The 18,272-nt window shown below is 46.0% G+C and overlaps 1 protein-coding gene across 1 annotated transcript in view; it reads right to left on the bottom strand.

The window, feature by feature from the left end:
* Positions 1 to 2,029: 2,029 nt before the first annotated feature.
* The window catches only part of LOC147421729 (zinc ion binding protein), a 45,124-nt gene continuing 28,881 nt past the window's right edge, over positions 2,030 to 18,272 (bottom strand). Inside the window, exons 4-7 of the mRNA XM_086503385.1 lie at positions 3,824 to 3,911; positions 3,135 to 3,281; positions 2,903 to 3,055; positions 2,030 to 2,446 (exon numbers count right to left, since the gene is read on the bottom strand). Of these exons, the coding sequence (XP_086359511.1) occupies positions 2,396 to 2,446; positions 2,903 to 3,055; positions 3,135 to 3,281; positions 3,824 to 3,911 (439 nt within the window). The 3' untranslated portion in view covers positions 2,030 to 2,395. The remainder of the gene's footprint in view (positions 2,447 to 2,902; positions 3,056 to 3,134; positions 3,282 to 3,823; positions 3,912 to 18,272) is intronic.

Raw genomic sequence — 18,272 nt, 5'->3', positions numbered from 1 at the left:
CTATCGGATCGACACAGCAACTGGGGCCTTACGCTCACCGTTTGTGCAACGACACACCTCCACGCAGGTGGATAAGACGTTTGCCTGCTGTGTGGAAGGTCGTGGGTTCAGGAGCGTGAGGCGACGGCTGATTAGACTAGCATCATCGATCCCTTTTCTTTGCCCGTGATACTTATAATTTTGCTTTTCCTCTTTGCTCTCAACTGACCTATTTCAATTTCAAAGTGGTGCGATTGTGAAGGTATCAAACACATTCCCAAACACAAATGGTCATCAAGTGATCATTCTTGTGAAATATGCTCTAAAACTGCATTGGATTGTTATGCTTTGACTATTTCTAGTTTATGTGTGTAAGGGCCTCCTCCTAGCCCTTATGCACGGCCAACACTAGCCTATCCAAGGCATTTCTGCCAATGCTCGGAAAAAACTTGCAGTTATTGTAATCCCCACCTACAAATTATGAGATTTACCTCTACAATTTAATTTTGAAGGTGACAAACCTACAAAATTCATAAAAATTTAGTGTAAAATTTTTCTACAATTTAATTTGAAGGTGACAAACCTACAAAGTTCATAAAAATTTAGTGTAAAAATTTCCAAATATAGTCAATTTACCTTAGAGATTTCTCATATGCATGTTTTCCAAGTTTTTGGAAGAAAGCTTTCTTTCAAGTACTGATTTCTTCTCTATTTATAATCGATTTAAAAAAATTGGTTTATACTACTTTGAACCAATGGAGGTCATTAGAAACATTGGCTACATTGTTGCTAAAGACCTCTCTCTGCAACTTCAAAACCTCTCTGTGCATACGTGGACATACTCGATGAATGTTTCCATAGCTCAATTCGATGCAATTATGTGGCAAGGGAATAAGATTGACGACATTGGTTTCAGATATTTGAGTTATCCTCTAGCTTTTTGAGTCACCAATGCATGTTTTTTGCTAAAATTGATTGTAGTATTTAAGGAGGAGTTTATGGCAGCTTTGATTGGAAAAAAGTTCAGTTGCTATTATCAAATCATTGCTTGATTCTTCCGACTATCAAAACAGAAGCGCTGTCATTCGAGGTTTGTCCAGTTGGTAATGAAAGGGGATAGTTATGTGCTAAATCACCTATCGCATGGATCAAGTGATGCCTTTTTTCCTTTATTTCTTTCAGCATACATTTGCTACATGCATATGGACTAAAACCATGCATTTAAAATGTGTCTACTGCGTGGATCTCGCGATTTTAAAACATTTTCTTTTGGCATCCATATGCTACTAGTTGCATATGTATTTCTGAGTTTTATGGTCTGCTTCAAACACCCCTCCATAGACATGTTAAACATACTTCATATTGGACTGTGCATACGGCTACAAGAAGTTGGCTTTATGATCAAAGCTAGAGTCATGGACATTGTAGCTTTGAAAGCAATCCACTTCCCTGATGTTTATATCCTGTGGACATAGTTTGACACAAGATGCTACACAATTCACATATTACAGGAAAATTCCCGATGTTCACAGACAAGAACTTTTGAGTGGTACTGTTTAATGGCTTTGTAGATGGATCCGCTCTCAAAAAATGCTCTACTGACAACCTAGTCTCGTGTAAGGATAAAAGCCAATGGATTCATCAGCAGATTCCTAGGAGTTCATGAATCTCATCCCATTTTGAAAAAGACGCTATCAAGCCCTAGCATCACATGATAATGTCTGACGACGATCTCAGAAACTTAAACCACGAACTGATTAACTTAAAAGCTCTTATCAGACACAGGCTTCTAACATCCATTATCAAGCAAGTACTTCTAAGCTTCGTTGTTTGTCACTTCCATGTATTCGAGCCAAGGACATGATACAACCCTGCATGAATTCATAACAAATCTTCACATTCGTGAACTTAAAAGTCTTTCCGCCATCATGATTTCAGGGTTGATTACAAGTTGATTACAAGAATATCATTCCCATATGACCTTGCCAAAAAAAAAAAATCCTTAAAGATAAGATACAACCCTGCACAAATCATGTTCTTGCGCAATGCAAGTCCATAACAAAACGTTCTTTCATCACTTTATGTACTAAACTTTGAGAAATAAAGATTTCAGGGTTGATCACAAGAAGTGTTCTTTACATTTGTACTGATAGTGCAAAAAAAGACTTACATGCCTTTCCTGGGCACAATTGGATTGGCAAGCCACAGCATAGATTCAACTATCACTTCATAGGATTCTCTGATGTAAAGATATTACGAAAGATCATCAAGGGCTCATGCCTCTCCTCCAATCACTGAATGTCATACAATGACAGAGTCCACAATAACCCTTTTATATACACTCACAGCAAAAGTGTGACAGCCTCGCTACCTTTTTTACAATTCATCGATGAAACTCCCCAGGCGGCAAGCAACCTCAAGCATCCTTTTTTGTTTGCCCATGCAAAAACTCTAAAATTGACAAGCGCTGCAACAACAAGAATCGACTGTTAGCAGAAACATGAGAGAGAGAGAGAGAGAGAGAGAGAGAGAGAGAGAGAGAGAGAGAGAGCAGTTTTAAATGTAGTAGGAACAACCCCAATTGACCTCAAAGATCTATCCAATGAGTCTTGAACTCAAGGCCTGTTATTCAAGAGGAAAATGTGATAACCAATCTACCACACTTGGGCGATAAGACACGTTATTCCGATTTCCTCTTCTTATTCACACACAAACACACACACACACTTCTTTTTGGTTACACATGCATGTGCACACCCATGAGAAACAATTTTAACGTTGTAGTAACAATCCCAAGAGATCTCAAAGAAAGAAATGAAAAATGAAATGAAATGTTATATCTGAAGGCCAAAATGACCTATGAGACGAGAGAGAGAGAGAGAGAGAGAGAGAGAGAGAGAGAGAGAGAGAGATCTGTGAATACTCGTCGCTCAAGGGATGTATCCTCTTTAGACTTCCCGGAAAGATTCTCGAGCATCTTTATTGCTTCTTGAAAGCCCTCGCTCGCAGGCCCATCATTACCAAGAGCTCTATCTACATCTGCTACTTTAGCAAGTGACACAGCGAGATCCAGCACCTGCCAAAACCCACTGACAAGGAATTAAGCAACAAGGCGAAAACTTTGTAGACAAACTCCAAAGATCAAGAAAATCAACCTGGGATGACAGCTCTGTATCATCCTGCAACGCACTCCTTCGCACGTCTAAAGACCTCGCATAGTTGGTCCTTGCTGCCTGAAGATCGTCTGCATAATACTTGAGGTCCCCCATCTTATTCAATGAAACTGACAGTGCATGAATGACCTGCTAGCAACACAGTTAAATTAAGTCTCCAACGACATTGCCTATTTCGGCACATGATAGGAGATACTAAGCATTCCAAATGACTTTTCTCTACTCATGAGCATATGAGACCAACACTCTTTAGCCAGCCTTAAACGTGAAGCATCTTCAAACTGACAAAGGTGCCAATGAGTCTTGACTAGCCTATATAGATGATTCAAGGAAGCTAATTGCAACAGCAGCGCTTAGGGAGGTACCAAAACAAGAGACTGCAAAGAAGCTGACCCTATCTACCAAAGAAAAACGTCAACTTTTACTATAAAGCTTTAGGAAAGCACGTGTTGTTCTTATGACGTTAATCGCAAGAACATTGCCCAAACACATCTGCTTTGAATTTCACTGAGATGATCCCCTAAAAGGGTAGCCACCGGGAGCACTTTCCACAAGACTAACTCCTGATCTCCTCAGTTGAAAAATACCTACTTTTTTCTCACACAGCATGCAGATGCATCTGATGCATTTATCTTATCTTTGTAAAAGCATAGTGCTAAGACTCCATGTACCTCTGAATCTTTCTCAGGCAACTTTGAAAGCATTTCCACGCTTTCATTGTAATGGTTGATTGCACTATCAGTATCACCTATAGATCGGCTGCAGTGAGACAACAAGCAATGAGACACATCTCTCTCTCTCTCTCTCTCTCTCTCTCTCTCTCTCTCTCTCTCTCTCTCTCTCTCTCTCTCTCTCTCTAACTTTGTATCAGATTCACCAGATTGTAACGCTCTGGTCTGATAGGTCATTTTGGCCTTTTGAAGACATTAATATAGCATTTCATTTCATCTCTCTCTCTCTCTCTCTCTCTCTCTCTCTCTCTCTCTCTCTCTCTCTCTCTCTCTAACTTTGTATCAGATTCACCACATTGTAACGCTCTGGTCTCATAGGTCATTTTGGCCTTTTGAAGACATTAATATAGCATTTCATTTCATTTCTCTCTCTCTCTCTCTCTGCCCCGCCGCGCTGCCCCGCCCCCCCTCGCGCTGCCCCTGCAACCCCGCCCCCCCCCCCCCCCCCCCCCCCCTTCCCCTCGCGCTCCGCCTGCAGCCCCGCCCCTGTTCACGTGCTGCCCCCGCTCCCCGCCGCGCTGCCCCTGCAGTCCCACCTCCCCTCGCGCCACTCCCACTCTCTCTGCTCTCGCGCTGCGCGTACTCCTCTGCTGCGATGCCCTGACCCCTGTGCTCTTCTACGTGTAGCAAGTCCAGCAGCCGGCACCCCCCCCCCCCTTCTTCTACGCGTAGGAAGTCAAAAATATATATTTATTTATTTATTTATTTATTTATTTTCCCCCATATCCCCTCGGCCGCCCCCCCTCTCTCTCTTTCTTGCCTGTACTCTATCGCTGCCCCTCCCTTGCCATACCACCTCATGCTCCCCCACTCGCCCAGCTACCGCGCCCGCTGCTAGTGTGGGTGCACACGTACGTTTAGTGACTCCTTTGCGGACGGCGATCAAGCATGAGGAAGCTAAACGATAAAGTCGACCCCCTAGAGGATGCCATTCAAAAGTGCAAAGAGGAAATGACGGAGACCATTACCAAGATGAACCGCAATCTCTTGGGCACAATAAACATGCTCGAAGGACGCGTGTTGATCCAAGAGAGCAAGATAAGTACGCTGGAAGACCGAGTGACGACTCAAGATGAAGAGATTGCGTCACTCAAGAAAGATCTCGCCGAAGCACGATCAAGAAACACACTGGACGAGGGCAAACTGCAACCCTCAATAATCGAAGAAATCAACACGATCAAGAGCAAGTACGGGCCATCAAAGAGGGAGAAGAGCAACACAAAGAAATGACGACTTCTTGGGTGGACGTTCTTACCAAAACTCAACAGAAGACGGATGAAGCCGAGAAATGGATCAAGGTGGCCAAGAAAGGAAAAGGCAAGGAGATAACGTCCACGTCCACACCCACTATCATTAATCAGACACTAGAGGAGGAGCAAAGAAGACGGGTGCGCGCTTTACATGTGAGAATTTGCGGTCTTAAAGACAAAGGCAATGTGGACGAAGAAGTAAAAGAACTCACAGCCTTGATGGGGGTTCATGAACCGACGCACACAAGGGCATGGAGAGTGGGCAACATAAAGAAAAATGGAAGCAATGGAGAAACCTCAAAAGAAAGAGCACTCATCCTCCGTTTTCCCTCCATGGAAGCGAAGAAGTCCTTCTTGAAGAAAAGACCAACTCTTAAAGAGACTGACATCTTTCTCGGGGATGATATCACCCTCTCGCAGATCGCTCATATGCAGGAAGTAATGCCGGAGATTAGAGCGGCAAGGTGAAAAGGCAAGATTGCCTTTTACCGAGATGGAAAAGTGGTAATACTAGAGCGACGCTCCACATGACGGTGCGAGACTTATGGGACCACACTCAAAGTGGCTGCCTAGAACTGTAATGGATCTATGCATCTTGATGTGGGTGCTTTTGAGGATAGCTTTACTGGAAGAGACATCATCTTTTACTTTGAGACACACCAGGCCCCTGGGCAATCCATGCCTCACATCAGTGGATACAGTTGGGAGACAGCTTACAGACAGGAGACACGCTCAGAGCACAGAGGGCGGGGCTCGGGGGGAGTGGCAGTGTTATTTAGAGAGGATCTGCAGCCACTGATACATATAGCCCACAAGGATGAGCAGGCTAGGTACATGTGGGTGAGATTGAAAGCAGAGACAGGCAGATATCTCTACCTAGCTATTTGCTACTTTCCCCCGAGTACATCAGTTTATGCATCACCCAGAGGACAGTCCCCTTTCTCTATTTTGGATGATGACATATGGGAGTTCTCTAGGGATGGTGACACTATCATCCTAGGGGAGTTCAATGCTAGGACTGCCCATCACCAGGCAGTGTTTTATGATACTTCAGAGGAGATACCATCTTGAACGGCCTACAGAGATTTCTTGCTGCGGAAGGTTTTACATGCTTCCCACACAGACATGGAGCCAGCACGGCGGACTATGTCATGGCACAGCCGAATCTCATCTCTAGTATCCAAGATCTCACAGTTGGGCCCAGACCGGTCGGGGTGGCAGTGGATCATGCTCTGGTGTCGATGACCATCTCCTTCCAGTTCAGTGTAGCACACAGGCCACGGGTAGCAGCCCCTACTCGCTACACATTCACACAGGAGACGGATTCTGTATACATGGACGGGATCTAGAGACGCCTATGCACTGAGGACCCGGGGGGACCTCTGGAGGAGCTAACTACTATACTGACACAGACATTACATGATGCAGCAGCAGAAGCATACCCACACACCCAGCCTGAGCAGAGCCGCCGATCAGGGAGCATGCCTCAGAACAGCTGGTACGATGAGGAGTGCCGCCAGACTAGAGCCAGACTTCAGAGGGAGGTGCTTTTGGGGGACGTCACTCACAGACAGTCACAGATTAACTTCCGACGCGTGGTGTGGCGGAAGAAGAGGGCTTTTTTGGCTCGACTCGAGCAGGATCTATATGAGCTATTCTTGAGTCAGGACTCGCGTGAGGCGTGGCGGCTCTTTCATGAGACAGGTTTCATGCACATGGGTTCAACATAGACAGGCTGCCACCATTCCATTACTCATTGGATGCACCATCTCTCACTCTTACACAGTCAGAGATCACCAAGCTCATCCGCCAAGACCTGACCCAGCTAGACACCAAGAGGACATAAACACAACCAGCACAGGAATTGGGCACGAAGATGGCTTTCTACAGAGACCACCTTCTCCAGCTTACGGAAGATGGTTTTGTGACGAGACCCAGATACATGGATACCCACTTGTCTCATGGGATACGATGTGCTATGGCGAGTTACGCACATCTTCTCACCAGCTGCGGATTGAGACTGGGAGATACAACGGAGTACCAGCAGAGGCCAGGACATGCCCCTTGTGTGACATGGAACCTAAGACAGAGCTGCATTATACATGCCACTGCCCCGTCTACTACGAGATACGAGGCCGCTTCCATTGCTTGTTCAGAGAGGGTTTTGGACCACTATCAAGAGTCATGGGATACGAAGATCAGAGATGCCTGGGTTTGTTCTTGCTCGAGCTGCACAGACACAGAGATAGCCCGATGAATGGCGAGGCTAGCCAGTCTCAAAGACGGATCACAGACTTCTTTAGAGCAGACACGGGAAAGCCGCAAGAGCCACTCCCACAGCAGAGCTCCCCCTCGTCTCACACCAGAGGCACACTGATCGACCGAGCGATTGAACTGGGGAAATCCAGGCGCCCACGACTGCGGAGGACTACACAGTATCGACAGAGGCTACGTCAGAAGATTCGGAGCACGCTGGCCAGGCATGCACGACGCCCGGTCAGACTACTAACCATGGAGGAAATTGATGAGATTCGCCAACGACCGATGCTAGATCTCTTGTGATTCAGCTATCCCAACAAGCCGCCCATTTTTGCTTAGTTTTTTGCTTAGTTCACATCGACCAATCTAGGATCCCATAGTATATATCTTTGTTTTGTACTGTTGTTATGTTATTTTGTTACTCTGACTTTGTATCAGATCCACCACCTTGTAACTTTCTGGTCTCATAGGTCACTATGGCCTTTTGAAGACGTTAATATAACATTTCATTTCATTTCTCTCTCTCTCTCTCTCTCTCTCTCTCTCTCTCTCTCTCTCTCTCTCTCTCTCTCTCTCTCTCTCTCTCTGTGGCCTCCTCAATCTATCGTCCCCCCCCCCCCCTCGTCTATCGCGCCCTCCTGCCTTGCTGCCCTTGCCCCTTGCGCTCCTTGCCGGCCCCCGCACCCTCTCTCTCTCTCTCTCGCACTCTCTCTCGCACCCCCCTACCCTGCACTCCCGCTCCCTCTCGCTATCGCGTTGCTCACCCCGCTCCTCTCTATCCCCCCCCCCCCCCCCCTCTCTCTCTCTCTCTCTCTCTCAGATTCTTTGGGCCTCACCGTAATGAAGGCCATGAATGCTTGATGGGTGTTGCACAAACTGTCACACTTGAAGAAGACCCTGCACAGGACACGGAAACCGCCATTGTCTCACCTGTTTGCAAGCCGCGAGCAAAGGCAACCTTCATGCTCACGAATAAGAGGATGGCACAGATGGAGAGGGAAATGAAGGAGTGGAAAATAGAGATGGAAGGATGGTGGAAGGAGAAGGCCAACCTCCTTGAGATGGTCTTCAATGACGGCGCACAGTGGAAGAAGGAGAAAGAGAGCCTTAACGCAGAAATACAGACACTCAAAGAAGAAGTCTCAGTCCTCAAACAGGAGAACCCAAACGCCGAGATACGGGTACTCAAAAAAGAAGTCTCAGCCCTTAAACAAGAGCTTGCTGATAGAGTAAGCAATGGACTAGAGGAAGACGAATTTCAACCCTCGGTAATAGATGAAATCAAGGAAATTAAGGAACAGGTAAGGATGATCACAAGAAGAGAAACGGAGTGTGGCAAAGACATCTTCATGGGCGGAGATGATAACAAGGACACAGAAAAAGGCGGACGAGGCTGAAAAATGGATTGAGGTCGCCAAGAAAGGGAAAGGTCAAGAAACTCCTTGTACACCGACGCTTATCAACATGACTCTCGAAGAGGAACAAAGAAGGCGGATGCGAGCACTGCATGTGAGAGTGACCGGTCTCAAGGATATAAACAATGTGGAGAAAGAGGTCACAAGCCTTACATCCATGATGGGGATGGAGAAGCCTTTGCACACAAAGGCATGGAAGGTAGGTAAGAAGAAGGCGGATGTGAGCACTGCATGTGAGAGTGACCGGTCTCAAGGATATAAACAATGTGGAGAAAGAGGTCACAAGCCTTACATCCATGATGGGGATGGAGAAGCCTTTGCACACAAAGGCATGGAAGGTAGGTAAGAAAAGTGATGGCACGGGAGAGTCTTCAAAGGGGAGAGCTCTCATACTACGCTTCCCCTCGTTGGAAGAGAAGAAGGAATTCTTGAGGAAGAGGCCTACTCTCAAAAAGACAGATATTTTCTTCGGTGATGACCTGACTCTCTCATAGCTCGCACATATGAGAGAGGTAATGCCAGAAATTACAGCGGCAAGGGAGAAGGGAAAGATAGCCTTCTACAGAGATGGACGGGTGGTGATTTTAGAGCGGCGTACTGCATGACGGTGCGAGACCTATGGGACCACACTAAAGATGGCTACCTGGAATTGTAATGGGTCTATGAGGTTGGACGTGGGTGCATTTGAGGAGAGTTTCAAAGACAAGGATATTGTGTTCTTCTCAGAGACTCATCACGCCCCTGGACAGGTAATGCCACATGTGGTGGGATACAGATGGCAAACAGCTCACAGGACAAATGCGAGATCTGAGCACGAGAGTAGAGGTTCAGGAGGAGTAGCAGTGCTATTCAAAGAGGAACTACAACCATTACTGCATATTGTACAAAGAGATGATCATGCTAGATATATGTGGGTGAGACTGAGACCTGACACAGGTCGATTTCCTATATATTGCCATATGTTACTTTCCTCCCAGTACATCAATGTATGCCGCATCCAGAGGGCAGGCGCCTCTCTCTATCCTAGATGATGACATTTGGGAGTTTTCTAGGGATGGTGATATCATTCTCCTAGGGGACTTCAATGCCCGAACGGGCAACTCGCAGACAGTCTTCTACGACACTTCAGATGAGGTGCTTAGAGAGCTGGATGGGGGTGAGTTGGGACTTGACAGATGCTCAGATGATAGAGAGCAGACGGAGTATGGGAGATACCTCATGGAAATGACGACTACACATGGATTAGCTATACTTAATGGCTTACAGCGATTTCCTGGAGCAGCCGATTTCACATGCTTTCCACACAGACATGGGGCTAGTACAGTGGATTATGTTATGACACAACCGAGCTTTATCCCCTACATTCAGGATTTCATAGTGGGAGCCAGGCCAGTGGGCATAGCAGTAGATCATGCTCTCTTGACACTATCCGTCAAATTTCAATATAGTACAACCCATACATCAGGAGGCAAGTCACACACTCGCTATACATTCACTCCAGAGAATGATTTCGTTTATACAGAGGGGATCTGGGACCGTCTATTGGAAGGCACAGCTGGTACAAATGGTACAGGCCTCTTAGTGGAGGAGTGCACCACTCTACCGACTGAGACACTGCATGGGGCTGCATCAGTGGCATACCCACACACTCAGCCGGGCAAGAGACGACATTCTGGGAGCATGCCCCACAATAGTTGGTATGATGAGGAATGCAGAGAGATGAGAACTCAGCTTCAGAGGGATCTTCTTTTAGGAGTCATCACTTACAGACAGTCTCGGATTGCTTTCCGACGCCTTGTGCGACGGAAGAAGCGAGCTTACCTAGCTCAGATGGAATGAGACCTATATCAAATGTTCTTGAGTAGGGACTTAGGAGAGGCATGGCGACTCTTCCATGAGCACTCCCCTCCCCCAGTGATTACTTCACCTGATGTGTGGGGCCAATATGCGACATCATTATATACGGTTCTTGGACAGGAACCCCTTCCAGACCCTACCAAGCCTTGCCCAGCTGCGAGCACTTTCTTTACACCTGAGATGGTACAAAGAGCCATCGACAAGATGAGGACCGGGAAGGCATATGATCATGACGGTCTAGTAGCGGAGCACTTTATACATGCCAGGGATATGCTGATGGAGGTTCTCGCAGTGTTGTTCAATCGTGCCATGTGTGAGGGATTACCTGAGACTTGGAGGCTGTCTAATATTGTGCCCATCTTCAAGGCTGGGGACCCCACAAAGCCTGGGAACTACCGCACTATTATGGTTGGACACACATTGGCAAGGTTGTATGCATCTATTCTGGAGCAACACTTGAGTAATTGGGCAGAGGGCGAGGGTGTACGAGCAAAGGGTCAAGCCGGCTTCAAGAGGGGTTTCTCCACTCTTGATCATATTCTGACACTCAGGGCCATCATTGAGGAGGGTAGAGCACATGGGAGACGGATCTATTGTAGCTTTGTGGATTTTCGCAAAGCATTTGACATGGTACCAAGAGCCCGATTGATGTGTAGATTGCAGGAGATGGGGGTGCCCATAGAGGTGATTTGGGGGATTATGGCTTTGTACAGATCAGTGGTAGGACATGTACGCACTCCGAAAGGGGTATCTGATTTAGTTCACTCTACTATTGGAGTGAAACAAGGCTGCCCATTGTCTCCTACTCTATTTGGTATGTATGTTGATGAGGTGTCTGAGTACATTGACAGAGAGGGTGACAGGGGTGCCCAGCTGGCAGGGACGTGGATCCCATTGCTACTATATGCTGATGATATTGTGCCGATATTTGACTCACCAGAAGGTATCCAACGACATTTGGATGCACTACGTAGTTTTGCAGAGGATAGTGGACTGTGTGTAAACCTAGGTAAAACCAAGGTTATGGTGTTTAACACCACACCGCAATGGATTAGGAGATCAGTACCTACCTTCAAATATGGTCAGGAGATTGTGGAGTATACAGATGCATACACTTACCTGGGGGTAGTCTTTACTGGGTCGAGATTTTCTCTTTGAGAAGAGCAGCAGAGACTAGACTAACTAGAGCTGGTGTGGCTCTGGGAGGAATGGAGAGGATGTGTTCGCAGGTTCAATTCCAGGAACCTAGGACAAAGTTATGGCTCTTTGATACTTTGGTTGCTTCTACTATGTTATATGGGGTGCAGGTTTGGGGACCTTCTATACGCCAAGATGGCTGGAGGCGTATGGAGAAGCCCCTGGTATCTATGATCTCTCGGCTGGTTAGAGCCAAGGCTTCCGTACCGCATGATATCATTCGAGCGGAATCAGCTGCCCCCCCTATGGAGATTGAGGCGCTTACAAGATCAGTCTCCTTTGTACACAGTCTGTGGGATACTACTAGAGACAGATATGCCAAGGTGGCTCTAGAGTCCTCCAGACAATTAGCTCTTAATGGGGATACATCATGCTGGTTTGCACACATGGCATCATGGTTTCAGACACATGGTTTCACCATGGACAGGTTGCCTCCTTTTCAATACTCTCTACAGGCACCCTTGAGATCTCTGACACGGGTAGAGATTAATAGACTTATTCGTCAGGATCTAATCCAGTTGGACACGAGGAGGACATGGATAGAGCCATTACAGGAGTTGGGCACAAAGATGGCTTTCTATAGAAAGCATCTTCTCCACCTCACGGGGGATGGGTTTGTGATTCGACCTAGCTATATGGACACGCATCTTTCTCATGGTCTGCGCTGTGGCATTGGCCAAATACGCACATCCTCACATCAACTCGAGATTGAGACTGGCAGATTCAGAGGGACACCAGCAGATAGCAGGATATGCCGCTTATGCCATCTAGAGCCAGAGACAGAAGTACATTACATATGTCATTGCACAGTGTACTATGAGATACGAGGCCGTTTTCATTGTCTATTCAGAGAAGGTTTTGGGCCTCTATCTAGGGTCATGAGTTATGAGGATCAGAGATGTCTTGGGCTATATCTACTTGAGTTACACAGGCATAGAGAAACTTTACTGAGGAGAGCTGAAGAGCGACAACCCCAGAGACAGATCACAGATTTCTTTACACTAGATATTGCACACCCAAAAGAACAGACAGAGGAGCAGCCAACAGTGGAGAGGTCTACCCGCACTACTGGCATTCTCATAGACCGAGCATTGGAGCTAGGGAGATCTAGACGACCCCGATGGGGAAGAGGAGCTACACAGTTTCGAAGGAGGCTGCAGCAAAGGATTCGAGCCATACTCTTTCGTCGTCCACAGTGCAGATGAAGATGGATCCCTATGAAGATGGATCTCTACTCCCCTCCCATATTGCCTTCACATTGTATTGCATAGTTTAGGATCCCGCAGTATTTATATTTTGTTATCCTAGTTTAATTTATTTGTTAATCTGACTGTGTATCAGATACAGCGCATTGTAACTTGCTAGTCTCATAGGTCACTTTGGCCTTTTGAAGACGTTAATATAACATTTCATTTCTCTCTCTCTCTCTCTCTCTCTCTCTCTCTCTCTCTCTCTCTCTCTCTCTCTCTCTCTCTCTCTCTCTCTCTCTCTCTCTGTGTGCGCGCGCACGCGTGCAAGAAAAGCAGGGCTTGGTACCCTCTGTTTTACGTAAACAAGTTACAAGCCCAAAGGCATTACATCAGCTTGTAGGCAAAAAAATTATAATGAAACTGGTAATTGAAAAAACCTTGAAATATTCAATGACAAGAAACCATAGGTGAATGTTAGGTGCAGTGGAATGAATGTTGAACTTTGCTCAAGATGAGTGATCCGATCGTGCTCAAGGTTCCTTTTACTTATGGAAGGGAGAGCCTTCCGTCCTTAATGAGAGAGTGCAATGATCACAAACAAAGTGAATGGACACTGTGCGTGCAAGTGTATGAGACTGAGAGATAGAGAGAGAAGAGAACACGACGCCAGAGACGTTGTAAAACCCTCCTCCGAAGGCCCCACTCTCGTTGGCGAGAGTGGTCTACTATTGATTGCACAAACCGGTACAAAGTGGATGCATGTGACTGATGCAAGTCTAGGCTAGATCGATGACAACAATGGGGATGGCGAGACCGATCTAAGGGCTGAAATCTGTTGTTCTTGTACTACTGTCCAAAACGCTGCTGGCTGAATTCTGCTACTTCTGAAAACGCTATGGAAAAACGCTGGTTTGCTGGTCTTTATTACTGAAAATCTGCTGGTTCTTAGGCTTGTCAAAGGCTGAAATCTGTTGGTTCCTTATCTCCTGAAAAACGCCATGCAAAGGGGGCGATCTGGGCTTCGGGAAAGCGCCAGGGCTGAGGCGGTCTTGCGGGGAAGTCTTGATGAAAAACGCCAATGCTAGTGAGGCTATGGCGATATGCTAATGCCTGCTGAAAACGCCAATGCTTGGGAGGCTATGGGCGATGGGTGCTTGATGGAAAACGCTAGGGCTAGGGGAGTCTTTGCTTGGAGGGAAAACGCCACCAAGAGGGTTCTTGTTGAGAAGTTGTGTGTCGAGCGATGGTGCTCCTGCTGCCTCTTCTGCCAATTAGTGCTAGCCTAGGTTTACTTACATACAAACTTACTCAGTTTGCCCTACCTACTTTCCAACAAAAGTCACTTAAATTAATAAGTGAAAAATGTCTAAAAAAGGAAAAATAGGTTAAATGCACTGGAAAATGCTACTGATGGGATCTGAGTGGAATTTGATGGTCATGCTGTGTGCAACCAGAGGATATGCATCTAATCTAAGTGTCTGGACATGCATGGTCTGCGAACAGACTCATAAAAGTGCCAGATCACTTCCTATTCTAGACTGACTTGACTGAACTGAACCCTAATCATGCTGTAGCTTGTCCACGGACACATAGGGTTGGATGTGTCATGTGACAGGGAAAAACTAGCAATGATACAAAGTTACAAAAGATGGGTGATACATCAAAGGCTAGGAACAAAGGAGTAAAGGAAGAAAGCAAAAGCGAGCTGAAGCAGAAATAGACCACCCAGACTTCCACGAGGAGGCCGCAACCTCCACCCAAGAATCTCCAATACAAGCTACGGATCTCCAAGGCTCGCAGTTCATCTCAACAAAATAAACATCACCACCGAATAGAGATTCTACACCAGAATCCAGGAGAGATGGCCTCCAGACACCCCTTGCAAGGATCAACAGGACTATGAAATTCTTCAGCGTGCAAACAAGCCGAAGGCGAGGCAGAACCCACCCAAACTGTCATAGAACAGGAAGCGTATGTTTCTTATTTAATTCACAGTTTCACAAATCTCTGAAAATCAAATGGAAAATTCAAATTTAAGAGAGAGAATTCATCCATACACTTATGATTTATCAAAGCATTGGGGACCATAAGATGGTGTTACGTGCAGCGGAACGAATGTTTGTGCTTTGCTCAAGGTGAGTGCTCCGAACTGTGCTCAAGGTTCCTTTTGTTCTTATGGAAGGTAGAGCCTTCCGTTCTTAATGAGAGAATGCTATGATCACAAACAAAGTGAGTGGACACTGTGCGTGCAAGTGTATGAGACTGAGAGATAGAGAGAGAAGAGAGATACGACACCAGAGACGTTGTAAAACCCTCCTCCGAAGGCCCCACTCTCGTCGGCGAGAGTGGTCTACTTATGATTGCACAATCTGGTACAAATGATTTGCATGGACTAATGCAAGTCTAGGGACTATGTCGGTGGCGACGACGGGGACGACGACGGCAACTTTAGGGCTGAAATCTGCGGTCTTCTATCTGCTGAAAATCTCCCAAACTTGGGCTGTTTTGGGGCGACTGAAAAACGCAGATCTGGCTGCGTTTTTAGGGGCTGAAAATGAGGTTCTTTTGCAAATGTCTAAGGCTGAATTGACTGCTGTCCTTAACTGCTGAAAACGCTGACTATCTGCTGCAGAATGGGCTGAAAATAGAAAACGCTAGCAGCTCTTGAAAGCGTTAGTAAAAACGCTAGGGATCTGGAGAAGGCTGGCGATGATGGCAAGGCTGAAAACGCCAGGGTCTAGGGGGCAGTGGTTGATGATCAAAACGCCAAGGCTGGGTGTGGGCGATGAGGTGTGACCAAAAACGCTAGGTACTTGTGGGTGCTGAAGGTTCTTCATGGTTCCTGCTGAGAAGGTGCCTGTTGAGTGGGGAGCTCCTGCTGCCTCTTCTGTCAAATAGTGCTAGCTCTGGTTTGCTTATATACAAGCTTAGCAAAATTGCCCTACCTACTTTTGTTGGAAAGTCACTTAAATTAATAAGTGAAAAATGTCAAAAATAGGGAAAATAGGCTAAAATCACTGGAAAAATCCCCTAGCTGATTCTAATGGATTCTGATGGGATTACTGATGATCATGCTGTGTGCAACCAGAGGATATGCATCTACACTAAGTGACTGGGCATGCACGGTCTACGAATAGACTCACAAAAGTGCCAGATCACTTCTAAATCTAGACTGACTAGACTGACTGAACCCTGATCATGCTGTAGCTTGTCCACGGACACATAGGGTTGGATGTGTCACGTGACAAATGGTCTTGCCCCCCCCCCCCCCCCCCCCCTCCCTCTTCCAAAAACAAAAAAAAAGAATATCTTTATTAATGGGGAATTGTTCGATTACAAGCACATAGATCGGAAGAAGAGAGGGAATTCTACCACTCTCTTCTCGTCATGTTTCTTACTTTTTCTAAAAAGAAGAGAGAAAAGTCTCTCACTTAAGCATGGATGCAACTTGTAGATGAAGGAGAATGATTGGGTACTACTTCAATTTGAGAAACCACAGCTACGAAAGAGAAGGGGTAAGGAGAAGCTTTTCACAAAGCTTAGTATGCAATACTACGGACCGTTCCAGATTCGAGAAAAGATCAATGATGTATCCTATCAACTGAAGTTGCCACATACTTGGAAGATTCATAATGCTTTTCATGTGAGTCTCTTGAGACCTTTCAAAGGTAAGGTGTCAGAGAACAGGGAGCCAGAAGTAACCAAAAGTGAAAGAGATCCTCCTTCCAGATCAGGTCCTTGAGCACAAGGAAAGGGAAGTGAAAGGTAAGCTGGTCCACCGATATTTGGTCAAATTCAGAAACTATCCGGCTCTTGATGCAAAATGGATGGAGGAGGAGGACTTAGCGAATTCTCCTCGGTTACTAGAGCTGTACCTGGAGGCTTTTGGTTTAGCTTCGACCATTCTAAAACTGCACGTCAAATCAACGGGTTGAATCTAGTGCGATTCATGCTGCCCGAGGGGGGAGCCACTCCACTCCTTTGTCACAGATTACCTAGAAGGAATGAAGACATTAATTCTCTCTGAGATTTTAGGCGTATTGACACGCTGACAATATTCAACGGAATGACTTCATTTATTGATTACCTAAAAGGAATGAAGACATTAATTCTTTCTGAGATTTTAGGCGTATTGACAGGCTGACAATATTCTATGGAATAACTTTATAAAAAATATACATTGAAATGGTAATTATTGAAAAGAACTTTTTACATATGCTGTATGAGTATGTGTCGAAGAGATGAAACGATTGCAGCATTTTATCTGGTTGACCTGATGGGTGATGGGAATTTCATAGTAACAAGATTTAGTGAATCAAGGCATCTTTAACAGACTTGGACACTCCAAGTCAAGAATCTACCGCGACAGCACCAAATAACCACTTCAAAACAGTTCACAGTTCACAATTGATTCAACACTGGCCCGGCGGAGTTCCGTGCCTAGAGATATTGGCCCCAAAGACTGGCACCCCTTTCATAAATTCTTTTTGTATTAATCTGAGTTCAAAGTACAAGAGTGCGGGCCGGCGCTCACACTCAGACTCTGCGGCTCTCAGTTGTGAGAGGCCTACCCACAAGCCCCAAAAGCTTCTTTAAAAAACTCCCATAAAAACTACCTCTAAAAGCTTTCAAAAATAAAGCAAAGGCCCTTTTTCCCTCTTTCTCTTGCTTAAGGTTAAACTAAAGCAAGTCAAAAGCTAATTCTCTCTCTTTTTGCCAAGGCGTAGCCAAAAAGCGTCGCCCAAAAGCTACCAGCGCTGCGTCCGCTATCTGCACCGCAAAACGCGAGCTGCCACGTTAGTAGGCTGTACGACTTGCCATGTAAGCAGGCTGTCACCGCCAGCCAATCAGTAGGTTAGGGTTAGGGCAAAATTAGGGTTTCAGGTTTTTAGGGTTAGGGTCAAGGTTTTTAGGGTTAGGGTTAGGGTGAGGGTTTCTGCAAAGTGGGCAGCCACGTCATCACTTTGTGACGTATCCCCCTCTTGAAAGCATTGTAATCGCCCTCGATTACGCCTGCAAAACAGACAGAGGCCATAAACCGTCTTAGCAGACACTGACTGTTAGTAACTACATACTAGGAACACACATCTAGCACATGTACCAATCGACAGTCACTTCACACAACGTCACATGACAGCACTCGACATCACAGGATATCACATGACAATCAACATTCATTCGGATCTTAGACCGTGATTTATCGGCAATGTAGCTAGCAATC

The sequence above is a fragment of the Adiantum capillus-veneris genome, chromosome 27, assembly GCF_014529385.1.
Source record: "Adiantum capillus-veneris isolate H3 chromosome 27, ASM1452938v2, whole genome shotgun sequence".
Classification (NCBI taxonomy): domain Eukaryota; kingdom Viridiplantae; phylum Streptophyta; class Polypodiopsida; order Polypodiales; family Pteridaceae; genus Adiantum; species Adiantum capillus-veneris.
The sequence above is the reverse complement of the archived record's forward strand: the minus strand, read 5'-3'. Positions and strand labels throughout refer to the sequence as shown.